General features: G+C 38.2%; 1 protein-coding gene across 1 annotated transcript in view; it reads right to left on the minus strand.

Annotated features, from left to right (window-relative positions):
• LOC117339959 (exportin-7-like) overlaps positions 1 to 15430 on the minus strand; it is a 47176-nt gene that overhangs the window by 27551 nt on the left and 4195 nt on the right. Inside the window, exons 3-12 of the mRNA XM_033901682.1 lie at positions 15277 to 15370; positions 14726 to 14796; positions 14265 to 14360; positions 14011 to 14088; positions 12231 to 12380; positions 8705 to 8831; positions 2256 to 2449; positions 1174 to 1320; positions 550 to 725; positions 369 to 426 (exon numbers count right to left, since the gene is read on the minus strand). Coding sequence (XP_033757573.1) covers positions 369 to 426; positions 550 to 725; positions 1174 to 1320; positions 2256 to 2449; positions 8705 to 8831; positions 12231 to 12380; positions 14011 to 14088; positions 14265 to 14360; positions 14726 to 14796; positions 15277 to 15370 — 1191 coding nt within the window. The remainder of the gene's footprint in view (positions 1 to 368; positions 427 to 549; positions 726 to 1173; positions 1321 to 2255; positions 2450 to 8704; positions 8832 to 12230; positions 12381 to 14010; positions 14089 to 14264; positions 14361 to 14725; positions 14797 to 15276; positions 15371 to 15430) is intronic.

The following is a 15430-nucleotide window of genomic DNA, read 5'->3' on the forward strand; positions in this document are numbered from 1 at the left end:
TTAAGACCATGAAGCACCCAATATGGTGAACATGCAGAAATAGTAACAAGAATATTGTAAAATGAATTTGTTTGTAAACTTTATTTATTTTACAACAATTGCGAAACAAGTTATATTAACTTGTATTATCATGCTTGTTGGCCCGGATGGAAGCGCGGGAGGGGTCTTACTATGGGAGGAAACCGGAGTACCCGGGGAAAACCCACGTGGTCGGGCAGGTGACCCCAAACCTTTTCACGTCTGATCGGGGAATCGAACCACAGCCGCCTAGGTGAAAGGCAAGTGTGTTACCACTGTGCCACCCGACCACCGTAACAAGAATATTATGAATACACAACTAATTTATCCTTGGTGCTGTATTTACAAACCTGTTCCAACTGCTGCATAACCATCCCCGTGTCATCAAGTGGATCATCCAGCCCGTCCCTGAAACAACAAGCATGTTGTCTTACAGTTCCTAATCATGATCAATTAGTAACTTAGAACACATTGATACAGGCACTAAAGGATATCAGAGGCAATATCTTTTACAGATACAAAACAACTTACTTCAGAACAACGGTGACAGACTCGAGGCGCGACATTGTATATGCTTTGAGAACCTCAGGTGTGTAGGTCTCCAGAAGATGTGGCTCTGTAGCTTTCACATATGGCACTGAAGCCACCATTCTCTGCCACAAGCTCAGCAGATAGTGCACACTGTTCGGGGCAAACTGCCACATTTGCTATAAGAATAAGCAGAAATCTGATGTCACTTTCAAATTTACTCACATGTTCTCTACGGTTAAACCTGGAATCATGATTGTGTATGCATCGTCATGTCCAACAATTGTGGAGATCTCATCCAATTATAAGTTAGCATATTTAACATGATAGTCTGGTAGAACCCTTTGAACACTCATGGTAGCACAGGTGTTTTTCTCTTTAAGTCCAGCAACTGTATTTATATGTATGGGCATATTGAAAGGTGGAGTTCTTAACCTTTTGAAATTTAGCTTAACATGATAGTCTGACAGAACTCTTGGAGTACTCATGGTAGCACAAGTGTCTTTCTCTTCATGTCCAGCAATTGTACACATGACAAAAAAACAACAAACTAAATACTTAATGGATCTATTATAAGCAACTCCTTCTTCATTTCTCACCCAGTACAAAACTCTGCTATGGACTTACCCTGAGACTGGTCACTGTAAACTCAGCAATCATTTTGATGACCTCTGGGTAGTTGTCTACCTTGACCAGCTCTCCTAACTGGTAGTTTGACTTCAACCGAGCCAGCAGGCGACAGAACTCGTGGTAGTTACTTGGGTCAGATAAACCCTGCAAACCAATAATTTATTGATACAAAACCATAGCTGAGTAAGATATCACAATTACATTGCAAGTGTTTTAATATTTCACAATACCGTAAATACACGTACAGATTATGTACAATCACCATTGATATTGGAAGTATAAATTCTTGTACAATATTTGAAATAGAACCTTGAAAATAATATGATTAACAGTGTTCATGTATTTTGAAATCCTCTGCTACTTGTATTTTATTAATATAAATGTTAAATGATAGACAAATACATTATATACTGAAATTTAATGGAAAAAATAGCCATTGTTACCAACACGCTACTAGATAACATTAAAAGGTCACCCTCTCACCATATCACCATATCGCCCTCTCACCATATCGCCCTCTCACCATATCACCCTCTCACCATATCACCCTCTCACCCTCTCACCATATCGCCCTCTCACCATATCACCCTCTCACCATATCACCATCTCACCATATCACCCTCTCACCCTCTCACCCTCTCACCATATCACCCTCTCACCATATCACCCTCTCACCATATCGCCCTCTCACCATATCGCCCTCTCACCATATCACCATATCGCCCTCTCACCATATCGCCCTCTCACCATATCACCCTCTCACCATATCACCCTCTCACCCTCTCACCATATCACCCTCTCACCCTCTCACCATATCACCCTCTCACCATATCACCATATCACCATATCACCATATCACCCTCTCACCATATCACCCTCTCACCATATCACCCTCTCACCCTCTCACCATATCACCCTCTCACCATATCGCCCTCTCACCATATCACCCTCTCACCATATCACCCTCTCACCATATCACCCTCTCAAGTTGAGTCACCTGGGCTGCACAAAATGGCAGTGATCAAAAGCTGCTGACTCCCCAGACATCACAGAAGATTCAAGATGATGATCAAACTTACCTGAGGATTTTCAAGGATGTTCCTGACACCGACAACAATCTGATTAAGAAACTTTGCTCTCTCAGTGTTGTTAAACAGGGAACGTCGGACAGAAGCAATCTGGACAAGGCAGGAGAGTGCCAAGGGAGATAATGACACAGGCAGTCCGGCATATAGGTCAAAAAACAGCTGCATAGTGGCAAAGTCCAGGAAGGCTATCAACAGACCAAAAACACAATTAAAACTTCTATATGAGTACAGAAATATGTTTTTGACATCTTTTTAGGTAAAGAAACATCTGTAAGATCTTATCATGAAAATTTAATGAACATCTGTTCTTGTTTGTTTTCACTCTCAACCAGAAAGTTCCTTAATTTAACAATATTTCCAAGAAGCTATTAACAATGGCTTTTGTATATTACTTCAGGTAATTCCACTCCTGTTTTCAAATCTAATGTGGCTTCAAGTTGACCACTGATATTTGACAAAGCAAATAAAAAAACCTAAGTGTCAAAGCATCAAATAGACATGTCCTTACAAACACAGGAGCCAAAACTCTGGTTTATACACAACACACCAAAACAGTATGAAAGTCAAAAATTTATTGAATGGAACCAAAAACTTGTTCAGGCTCATATTAAATATTATCTAAAGGTTTTGGCATTCTTAGGGGCTGCTCATTCTTACAACTAAATAACATCAACTAACAATATTACATAATAAATTTTTACTCGCTACTCAAAAGATACACCTAAACAATTAAGATACTAATTATACTATAGGGGCATGCAACCCCCAAGCTAGAGCGATCATAGCTTAGCTAGCTATGACTAATAGAGAGGAGAGAAACCTAGCTTGAGCGACCTCAAGCCACAGAGTAAGCAGTTGGTAGCTAAAAAGCAGGCAGTTCTGCTAAGACTGTTTCAGATGGGGCGACCCCCGGGCTTGGGCGATCCCAAGCATATCATCTACATAAGAAATAAATACACAAAATATGATATAATGAATTGGGGGCAAGAAATTCCCCGAATTTAAAAGCGCTAATATCACGGCGTGATAAATTCATTACTGTGAGTGATATCCTCTAACTATTCCTTACTAAGAAGAGCAGCCCAAAATAAAAATAAAAATGTGACAGCTTGCATTGTAACAAAATAAAGCTTATAATTAACCAACACAGATGTACAAAAAGGTGCTGCGAGCCGGCTGCCCCAACCTGAATCAGGGAGGTAGGTTTATCCAATGCTCAGACCAGCTTGCCAGGTGTTGTCTCACCATGAGGCCTTACTTACCCCTAAACAAATGAGCCCGAAACAAGTAAAAAAGACATGTAATAAATATAAATATTATAAGTAAACACATATAATAAAAACAACATATACACATGAAAAGTACAGGCAATCAAAACAAAACAACAGTATATAAATATTAAAGGGTAATTATAATATAATATAAACAATTATACACAAACCACAGTAAAGAAAACTGCAAATTATCAAAGGTGGAGGTGGGGCGGATGGTGGATGATGAATAAAACACTGCTGCTACAAATAATCACGCTGCTTGAAAATGAATGCAGGTGGCGCTATCCCCTGACGTATTTCCATTGGTCAAGAACATCACGTGATCAAAGGCGCGAGGTTAGAAATAGATATTTACTAACATGAAGACTGTGACGGGGTTTTTAAATGTTGTGTACAAACAACTATTTAGTAAACAAAATATCATTTTATACACAACACACCAAAACAGTATGAAAGTCAAAAATTTATTGAATGGAACCAAAAACTTGTTCAGGCTCATATTAAATATTATCTAAAGGTTTTGGCATTCTTAGGGGCTGCTCATTCTTACAACTAAATAACATCAACTAACAATATTACATAATAAATTTTTACTCGCTACTCAAAAGATACACCTAAACAATTAAGATACTAATTATACTATAGGGGCATGCAACCCCCAAGCTAGAGCGATCATAGCTTAGCTAGCTATGACTAATAGAGAGGAGAGAAACCTAGCTTGAGCGACCTCAAGCCACAGAGTAAGCAGTTGGTAGCTAAAAAGCAGGCAGTTCTGCTAAGACTGTTTCAGATGGGGCGACCCCCGGGCTTGGGCGATCCCAAGCATATCATCTACATAAGAAATAAATACACAAAATATGATATAATGAATTGGGGGCAAGAAATTCCCCGAATTTAAAAGCCAAATCGAAGAGGTTACAATAAAGTAACCGAATGAGAGCCCCCAAGAAAGAAATTATGTGCAAGAAGGATATGACAATGTAATATTTTTAAGAATGTAGATAAAGTGAATCGATGATGAACTAGAAAATTATTGATTATAATCAGTACAACTAAGCACAAATTTGCCTATAGAAATTAATGCACCGTATTACATATATACACACATAATTATCATATGCTCTAAAATGAGACATTAAGAAGTTAAATGTGGTCAGTGGCACAGTAACTGGTATAAAGCTTGCAGATAAACCAAGTAATGACAAGAGTTCAAATGATTGAAAGGTTATATCACGTATGGAATAAAGCTGAAAAAGAGAGGAAAAACATACCTAATACTATAAAGTGAGATAGTATTTAAAGGAGCACTAGATTCTGCGTCTGTGAATGAGACAGATGCAAGAACTACATCCTTCTGATGGAGGTCTAATTAAGGAAACAGTGCCAATGATAAAGTGTTAAGGATGATAATTAGGTACTGGGAACGCACCCTGAAGATGTAAGAGGATAACAAGCTCCGTATGTCAACTATATCTACTAATAATAGACAAAGAAAGGGTTGCAGATGTCCTAAGAAAGTCAACAAACTGGTTGCCAAGACTAAGGAACTTACATACACAGAACAGGTAGTTATAATGAACCTGCCAACACTCAAACTGATTACGATGCATAAAAGGAGATACGATTAAAGTTATAAGTACTTAATGCAATAAGGATACTGAATGTAGTACAGGGCTTATACAGCTAACTTAAATAAACAAGATGTGAGTATTCCGAGAAACACCCAGAGAAGAGACTTGACTCTGTCGGACTCCAGAGAAGCAGCTTGACTCCAGGTATTTCACAGTGAAGAAAGAATTGAGTACTCAAAACTAAAGAAGGGGCTTGACTCTACTGAACAGCAGAAATACAATAAGGATACTGGTGGTGTACAGGGCTTAAACAGCTAACTTAAATTAACAAGACTTGAGTATTTGGAGAAACACCCAGAGAAGAAACTTGGCTCTGATGAACTCCAGAGAAGCAACTTGACTCCAGGTATTTCACGGTGAAGAAAGAAAATGGAGTACTCGAAACTTATAGAAGGAGCTTGACTCTACTGAACCGCAGAGAAGCAACTTGACTCTAAAATGCCTGACTTAGAGAAGAAGCTTGACTCTACTTGACAGCAGAGAAGCAACTTGACTCTAAAATGCTTGACTTAGAGAAGAAGCTTGACTCTACTTGACAGCAGAGAAGCAACTTGACTCTAAAATGCCTGACTTAGAGAAGAAGCTTGACTCTACTTGACAGCAGAGAAGCAACTTGACTCTAAATCATTCATACTGAAAGGTCCTACTAGAGAAGAAGCTTGACCCTACTGAGCCATAGAGAAGCGACTTGACTCTAGTACCCCTGTAGTGACAAACTTGACTCCTATGTGCTACTGAGAATACCCTTGGCTCAGAGTCGCAGTGACTCATGAGAAGAGACTTGACTCGCAGACACAGCTGAGAAGACCCTTGACTCTTGAGTTGTGATTACTCATGAGAAGAGTTTTGACTCATGATTGGAGAAGCGATGACATGACTGCATAAACTAACGAATCAAAACACAGCGAAGTAGTAGCTGGTGGCATGACAAACTTGACTCCTAAGTGCTACTGAGAAGACCCTTGGCTCTGAGGCTCAGTGACTCGTGAGAAGAGACTTGACTCGCAGACACAGCTGAGAAGAGTTTTGACTCTGAGTGTGATTACTCATGAGAAGAGTTTTGACTCATGATTGGAGAAGCAAAGACCTGACTACGTAAGCTAACGAATCAAAACACAGCGAAGTAGTAGGTAGCTAGTGCGGGACACTCTTGACTAAGTGCTACTGAGAAGACTACATACTTGAGTCGCAGTGACTCATGAGAAGAGACTTGACTCGCAGACACAGCTGAGAAAACCCTTGACTCTTGAGTTGTGATTACTCATGAGAAGAGTTTTGACTCATGATTGGAGAAGCGATGACATGACTGCATAAACTAACGAATCAAAACACAGCGAAGTAGTAGCTGGTGGCATGACAAACTTGACTCCTAAGTGCTACTGAGACGACCCTTGGCTCTGAGTCTCAGTGACTCGTGAGAAGAGACTTGACTCGCAGACACAGCTGAGAAGAGTTTTGACTCTGAGTGTGATTACTCATGAGAAGAGTTTTGACTCATGATTGGAGAAGCAAGACCTGACTACGTAAGCTAACGAATCAAAACACAGCGAAGTAGTAGGTAGCTAGTGCGGGACACTCTTGACTAAGTGCTACTGAGAAGACTACATACTTTGAGTCGCAGTGACTCATGAGAAGAGACTTGACTCGCAGACACAGCTGAGAAGACCCTTGACTTCGAGTTATGACAACTCAAGAGAAGAGTGACTTGATTGTGGTTGAAAACATGACCTGATTACCCACAAAATAAACAAATAAAACATGGCATAGGTTGGTGGCTATTGTAAGGAAAAACTTCACTTCTTATGGCTGCTGAGAAGATCCTAGACTTTAAGTTGTGATTACTCATGAGATGAGTGACTTGACTCGTAATAGAAGAGGCTTGATCTGACTGATAACTAATTAAACCTAGTACATGATAATAACAATCTAGTAACAGACTAAATAAAGTGAGGAAGAAACATCATCTCTATATATATCTATGACAAAGCTCTCCTTAACAGTTGCATAATATATTCCGCACAAGTATAAACAAGAATCTGTGACAAGTACAAGGAAAACAATAATGCTAGATACAGATAAAAGGTGTGACAGCTATGCCGTAAACCAATTATTTAGAAATATCTGTGACAAGTACATAGAAAACAGTAACGCTAGATACAGATAGAAGGTGTGAACGCGAAGATATAAATGTTTACTAGAGTAACAAGTATCGAGAATGCTCCTCTGATATCCACGCTGTAACCAAAGTCTGGTCAGGTACAACAAGTCAAAATAGACAGATTGATGAGTAATCTCACCGCTGAAAAGTCCAAGACAACTGAGTTGGAAGCATAGTAAGCTGATGCTACGATTTCCACTTTATCTGCATGTCGCTATCATCGGGAGATGGAAACGCATAATGTAGTTCGGTGAGTTTCCGAGTCGTCTGTATGTAGTTATCAAAGTTGTTCGTTGATTATCCGAGGAGTCTGCATGTCGTAATCGTCGGGAGATTGAAATTCCGACTAGTTAAGTTGTTCGGTTAGTTCCGAGTACACTGCATGTCGTAATATCGCGAGATGGAAATCTAGACTAATAATGTTGTACGTGTAGTTCCTTAATTATTTTTCCTTAAATCAGATAATTACCCCTACAAAATTAGCCGTAAACGCCAAAGAAGACGATGCAATGCCCTACAGTGTTCGACAAGACATGGGCGCTGCCATCTTGAATCCCGCACGGAATCCTGGGATCGCGCACCAAGCTGCTGGTAGTGACGCGTTCCTGACCTGCTTGGCCGCCATGTTAGATGACCCGAGACGGTTTACAAACTGATGTCTTTCGATTTCCACTAGCACGAATAAGTCACACACAAAGTTAGATCCCGATAGCAAAGAAAACACATTGTGGTTGCATAAAGACTGTTAGGATCCAAATAGGAAATACACAGCTCGATGACGAATGACATTCGTCAATGTAAACTAAAGGAAATGTCCTCGACACACGTCGATAAAAATGTAAACAAACACAACACACGTGTAAATACCGTTATTGGTGTGTACTACTGTCGTAGAAGACGACAACTCCAGGCAAAACACTCGTAAGTTCAAAAGTCAATAGGAGTTGTTGCGACGAAAGTAAACAATAGGAGAAAATAATGATGAATAAAACACTGCTGCTACAAATAATCACGCTGCTTGAAAATGAATGCAGGTGGCGCTATCCCCTGACGTATTTCCATTGGTCAAGAACATCACGTGATCAAAGGCGCGAGGTTAGAAATAGATATTTACTAACATGAAGACTGTGACGGGGTTTTTAAATGTTGTGTACAAACAACTATTTAGTAAACAAAATATCATAGAGTCAGAAACGTCAAAAACATACTCAATGGTCAAGCGAAAGCCTTCAACATCATCTTTCATGAATCTTTATAATCTATCTTTGTCGGGGTTTTCATTTTCTCCCTTCATCTTCACTAGTCTAAGGAATTTCTATGAATTTTTAAATTAGATATTGATACCTAGACCCTGTGTGGGTAACTAGACTATCTTACCTGACCTCCATGATGTAGGAATCTGTACAGTACATAAATCATCTGATGATTCATCAGTAGACGTCCCAATGAAGTCAAATGTTAGACAGTTGTGAGCCAGTCGTAAGGAATGTTGGATAAAACCATGCTGCAAATAACAATAATTCACACACATATTACACGCAGTACAATAATTCACACACATATTACACGCAGTACAATAATTCACACACATATTACACGCAGTACAATAATTCACACACATAATACACGCAGTACAATAATTCACACACATAGGAATTGTGAGTAATGTCATACTTTGGATCGTGAAACAGTGTGGAGGCAATAACAGATACCTTTCAGTGAACGGAACACCGAGAGTTTGGAGTTAAATTTCTTGTCATCAGACTTTTATTAGATCTCAAGTCAATACCAAGATAAATCGGTTTGGTTTGGCTTTATATATTAACATCCTATCAACACCTAAGGTCATTTAAGGACGGCCTCCCGTGCCTGCAACATGCATGAGTGTGGTGAGTGCGTATGTGTGTTTTGGGAGGCTGCGATATGTTCATGTAAAGTCTCTTTGTGATAGTCCGGAGTTTTTGCCAATTTATAGTGCTACCTCACTGAAGCATATTGCCGAAGACACCCAGCAGGACACCCCATCCGGTCACATTATACTGACAACAGGCGAACCAGTCGTCCCACTCGCAAAATGCTAAGCGCTAAGCAGGAGTAGTGACTATCATTTTTCAAGACTCTGGTACAGAATCTTAAACTTGTTATATACATCATGTTGTACCTGTATTACCAAAATTGTACTTGGTTAATACTTTCAAGGTGTTCGAGTTTGTAGACTATTTTTCCTAACCTTACAACTGACTTGTTCTACCATGTAATAGATATATAATAAATACTTTAAGAAACTTGTAATAAATCTATGTTACATTTGCTTCTCTTATATAGAAATTAATTTGAAGGTTTTCACTTTTACTCTCATCTGTGATAAACAGAATCTTATACCTGTGACTATGTGGAATTTAATGACCTTGTCACATAGCCACCCATGTAAGATCTTCTATCTAAGACTCAAGCTGTACCTGGTCAGAAGTTCATATTTACCAGACTGTCATCAGAAAAGTTCATGTTTACCTGACTGTCATCAGAAAAGTTCATGTTTACCTGACTGTCATCAGACAAGTTCATGTTTACCTGACTGTCATCAGAAGTTCATGTTTACCTGACTGTCATCAGAAAAGTTCATGTTTACCTGTCATCAGAAAAGTTATGTTTACCTGACAGTCATCAGAAAAGTTCATGTTTACCTGACTGTCATCAGAAAAGTTCATGTTTACCTGACTGTCATCAGAAAAGTTCATGTTTACCTGACTGTCATCAGAAGTTTATGTTTACCTGACTGTCATCAGAAAAGTTCATGTTTACCTGACTGTCATCAGAAAAGTCCATGTTTACCTGACTGTCATCAGAAAAGTTCATGTTTACCTGACTGTCATCAGAAGTTCATGTTTACCCGACTGTCATCAGAAAAGTTCATGTTTACCTGACTGTCATCAGAAAAGTTCATGTTTACCTGACTGTCATCAGAAAAGTTCATGTTTACCTGACTGTCATCAGAAGTTCATGTTTACCTGACTGTCATCAGAAGTTCATGTTTACCTGACTGTCATCAGAAAAGTTCATGTTTACCTGACTGTCATCAGAAAAGTTCATGTTTACCTGACTGTCATCAGAAAAGTTCATGTTTACCTGACAGTCATCAGAGGTTCATGTTTACCTGACTGTCATCAGAAGTTCATGTTTACCTGACTGTCATCAGAAAAGTTCATGTTTACCCGACTGTCATCAGAAAAGTTCATGTTTACCTGACTGTCATCAGAAAAGTTCATGTTTACCTGACAGTCATCAGAGGTTCATGTTTACCTGACTGTCATCAGAAGTTCATGTTTACCTGACTGTCATCAGAAAAGTTCATGTTTACCCGACTGTCATCAGAAAAGTTCATGTTTACCTGACTGTCATCAGAAAAGTTCATGTTAACCTGACTGTCATCAGAAGTTCATGTTTACCTGACTGTCATAAGAAAAGTCCATGTTTACCTGACTGTCATCAGAAAAGTTATGTTTACCCGACTGTCATCAGAAAAGTTCATATTTACCTGACTGTCATCAGAAAAGTTCATGTTTACCTGACTGTCATCAGAAAAGTCCATGTTTACCTGACTGTCATCAGAAAAGTTCATGTTTACCTGACTGTCATCAGAAAAGTTCATGTTTACCTGACTGTCATCAGAAGTTCATGTTTACCTGACTGTCATAAGAAAAGTTCATGTTTACCTGACTGTCATCAGAAGTTCATGTTTACCTGACTGTCATCAGAAGTTCATGTTTACCTGACTGTCATCAGAAAAGTCCATGTTTACCTGACTGTCATCAGAAAAGTTCATGTTTACCTGACTGTCATCAGAAGTTCATGTTCACCTGACTGTCATCAGAAAAGTTCATGTTTACCTGACTGTCATCAGAAGTTCATGTTTACCTGACTGTCATCAGAAAAGTTCATGTTTACCTGACTGTCATCAGAAGTTCATGTTTACCTGACTGTCATCAGAAAAGTTCATGTTTACCTGACTGTCATCAGAAGTTCATGTTTACCTGACTGTCATCAGAAGTTCATGTTTACCTGACTGTCATCAGAAGTCCATGTTTACCTGACTGTCATCAGAAAAGTTCATGTTTACCTGACTGTCATCAGAAAAGTTCATGTTTACCTGACTGTCATCAGAAAAGTTCATGTTTACCTGACTGTCATCAGAAAAGTTCATGTTTACCTGACTGTCATCAGAAGTTCATGTTTACCCGACTGTCATCAGAAAAGTTCATGTTTACCTGACTCTCATCAGAAGTCCATGTTTACCTGACTGTCATCAGAAGTTCATGTTTACCTGACTGTCATCAGAAAAGTTCATGTTTACCCGACTGTCATCAGAAGTTCATGTTTACCTGACTGTCATCAGAAAAGTTCATGTTTACCTGACTGTCATCAGAGGTTCATGTTTACCTGACTGTCATCAGAAAAGTTCAAGTTTACCTGACTGTCATCAGAAAAGTTCATGTTTACCTGACTGTCATCAGAAAAGTTCATGTTTACCTGACTGTCATCAGAAGTTCATGTTTACCTGACTGTCATCAGAAAAGTTCATGTTTACCTGACTGTCATCAGAAAAGTTCATGTTTACCTGACTGTCATCAGAGGTTCATGTTTACCTGACTGTCATCAGAAAAGTTCATGTTTACCTGACTGTCATCAGAAAAGTTCATGTTTACCTGACTGTCATCAGAAAAGTTCATGTTTACCTGACTGTCATCAGAAGTTCATGTTTACCTGACTGTCATCAGAAGTCCATGTTTACCTGACTGTCATCAGAAGTTCATGTTTACCTGACTGTCATCAGAAAAGTTCATGTTTACCTGACTGTCATCAGAAGTTCATGTTTACCTGACTGTCATCAGAAGTTCATGTTTACCTGACTGTCATCAGAAAAGTTCATGTTTTTTATGTTTCCTGCAGCAGTCTGCAACAAGGAGCATGCCAGCTGAAAAATCTCAAACAGCTGAGTATCCCGGAATGATGATGCAATCTTCCTGTGTTTGGTTAGGGATCTGCTAGCATCAGCCTGGGGAACAAACAAAAACATTGAATATACTTCAAGAAACCAAGGATAACACCAAGGAAAAAAGAACCCAGAACGGCAGCATGATATGTTCGTCTGACCTTATTCAATAATTATTTCTGTTTGATATTTAAAGTGATCTTGGACTTAGTACCTAATAACTGTCCCAACAAGAGATCCCTGAGGGATCTTGGCACCCAACATTGAATGATCTATATCAATCAAATAAAAGACCGATCTGTTCTCTTCTTTTTCCTTCTTTAATTCTTCTTTCAAAACATTTAATAACTTGATATTGTACAATATAGCAGGAGCACCTGCAATAGTCAAAATCCACTAAGGGAAACATACATATCAAATTTCAGAAAAATTCTTCCATTACTTTTTGAGAAATAGCGATTAACACACTTTAATTGTCAAAATCAAAGATTGCTGCCTGTCGGCCATGTTGTTTTCTGATCTGTCTCAAAATGCAATATGCACAACTAGGGACCAAGGAGAACCTACATATGAAATTTAAGGAAGATCCCATCAGTACTTTCTGAGAAATAGCGATAACAAACTTCAATTGTCAAAATACAAGATGGCTGCCTGTTGGCCATGTTGTTTTTCGATTTGTCCTTAAATGCAACATGCATAACTAGGGACCAAGGGAAATCTACATATAAAATTTGAGAAAGATCCCTTCAGTGCTTTCTGAGAAATAGCGATAACAAGAATTGTTTACGGAGAGACAGTCCACGTGATGGTGGGCTAAAAAAGTAAAAGACCAAAATAGATAAGAAATATTCAAAAAAAAATCACTACCAGAAATTACATCCATATTGTCTCAAACATGTCAAAAATTTCAAAAATAGATATCATTTTCCAAAATTTAAATCCATATTGTCCTATACATATTGTTATATACCCCACATGAACATCCATACCAAAGATTAGGACACTAGCACATGATATGATTGAACTGTAAACCACTGAGGAAACTTCCACCAAATCTTTAACTGGACGTACAGACAGATGATGCAGACACTATACCATAATATGCCTGTCAATTTTGACGATCGTATAAAAAAACAAAAAAGGTTTCTGATCCTTCCTTTACTTCCTTTGGGAGAGGTATCTATACCCTATAATTGTTACAGAGTGCAGTACCCCTCCACCAACCCCTCCACCAACTCTCCTGTTCCCCTCCCTCTGTCATTTGTATTACACTACATTCATAGTGGCAAACAACATTTCAACATGAAAAACCAAACTACCAATGCACAACAGCAACTGCCTGAAGCTATATCAAAATTTTCTTGCAGAAAATTTGTAATATGCCAAATGAATATTCAAAGTTTGAAAACTCATGGTTTGTTTACTTAAACTTTAATTTAATTAAATTGTTAAAAAAATCTTCATGAATAGGAACGGAATCATTTATATAAGGACTGTGTCATTGCTTAAGACCCCCCCCCCCCCCCCCCCCCTCTCTCTCTCTCTCTCTCTTTAAAGAATTAGCTGTAGAACTATGGCAACTTACAAAATCCATGAGTACTTCTCAAGGAATAGCAATAACAAGGAAGGAATGTTTACACTGACAACAGACCTGATGATGATGGGTTAAAAAAGGGTGTTGGCTGTCACTTACTTCGCTGACCTGGTTCATCTCACAAACCAACTGAGAAAGTAGCTGTACACCGATCATCACATGCTGTGTGAAGCCACTCTGAATAGAAAAACAATAAATACCTTAATGAATTTAAATAAAAGTTGAGAAATATCAATTTCTGTTGCAGAATAGGTTTCCATAACTTTGTGATGCAAATTCATTTATAATAATTTTGTCTCTTGACAGAATGTTTAGAGAATTTTGACAGAGAATTCCTCAGCAAGTCATTTTACCTGTATGAACTTGGTGACATCATTTATCACATTTCTGAATGCATATTCCTCATCTTTCAGGTCAAACCATCCAAGTTTTGTGATTCTGGCGAATAGCTTCAAACAGAAAAATATCAACAAATCCATATAAAATCATATTCGAACTGATAGTATTTTTATTATTTACATTATAAAATATTATGTATTCATTAAATAAAATGAAAGCCTAAGTTTCAGGCAGGATTTCATCTTTTTTTCTATTTTAAAGTTCACAGAAATGAATATACTTCTTGGTTCCCTATATTTAATATTTTTTCTGATTTTGTCAATTCTAATATTTATTCATTAATATAAGCAAACATTCCCTATATGCAATATGCAACAGGATATTATGTAGATTCTGTATTAATATGCTTTAATTTCTGTAATAGATGTCAGGCGACCACACAGGGCTCAGAAATAGGGAGAAAAACTAAGATTACCTGTACAAGGGCTTGTAAAACATAGTGCACCAACTTTGGCCTTGTCCCCAAGTAGTTGAGGCCATAATTTCCTGAAAAACAGAAATGATCCAATTGATCAATGTCACATATCAATCAATTAAAATTATTCAATTCAATTTCTAAAAATACTACAATTCTCTATGTAATGTAAGTGATTTAATTATATCTGACATGTGACTTTTGATATAAATGAAAAATCATACAAATGCATACATACTAAAGTTGCCAGTTCCCCAGTTGATGTCAAATTGCAATTTTTTACATTTTTCTCTAACAATGACACTAAGCTATCTCAACCATGAAATGAGGACAATACCCTTTTTACTGGACAGTCAATAAGACTGGAGGACAAACATTGGGGAAACCTTTAGTGAGAACGTCTTCATTAGATGTGTTCCTACTGGAGGCTTCATCAGGGTGTATATTATAATATGAAGAATTTTGTGTCTCCATCATAATGCTCTACTGAAAATTGAGGGTATCAACATCATTATTGTGAAAAACCTGGGTTTGTGGGAAAGCTGACTTACTTATATCTATCCTTTGTTCTAAGGGTAGGGTCACATTTGGGCGTGTCACAAGCTTCGTCAAGGTTGTTGCTGCCAGCAGTTGTGCAAGAGGTGACTGAAAAAAAGAAATGTACTTGCAGAAAACTTTTTATTTTCCTGATAACACTTAATCAAT

This window comes from Pecten maximus, chromosome 12 (genome assembly GCF_902652985.1).
Source record: "Pecten maximus chromosome 12, xPecMax1.1, whole genome shotgun sequence".
Classification (NCBI taxonomy): domain Eukaryota; kingdom Metazoa; phylum Mollusca; class Bivalvia; order Pectinida; family Pectinidae; genus Pecten; species Pecten maximus.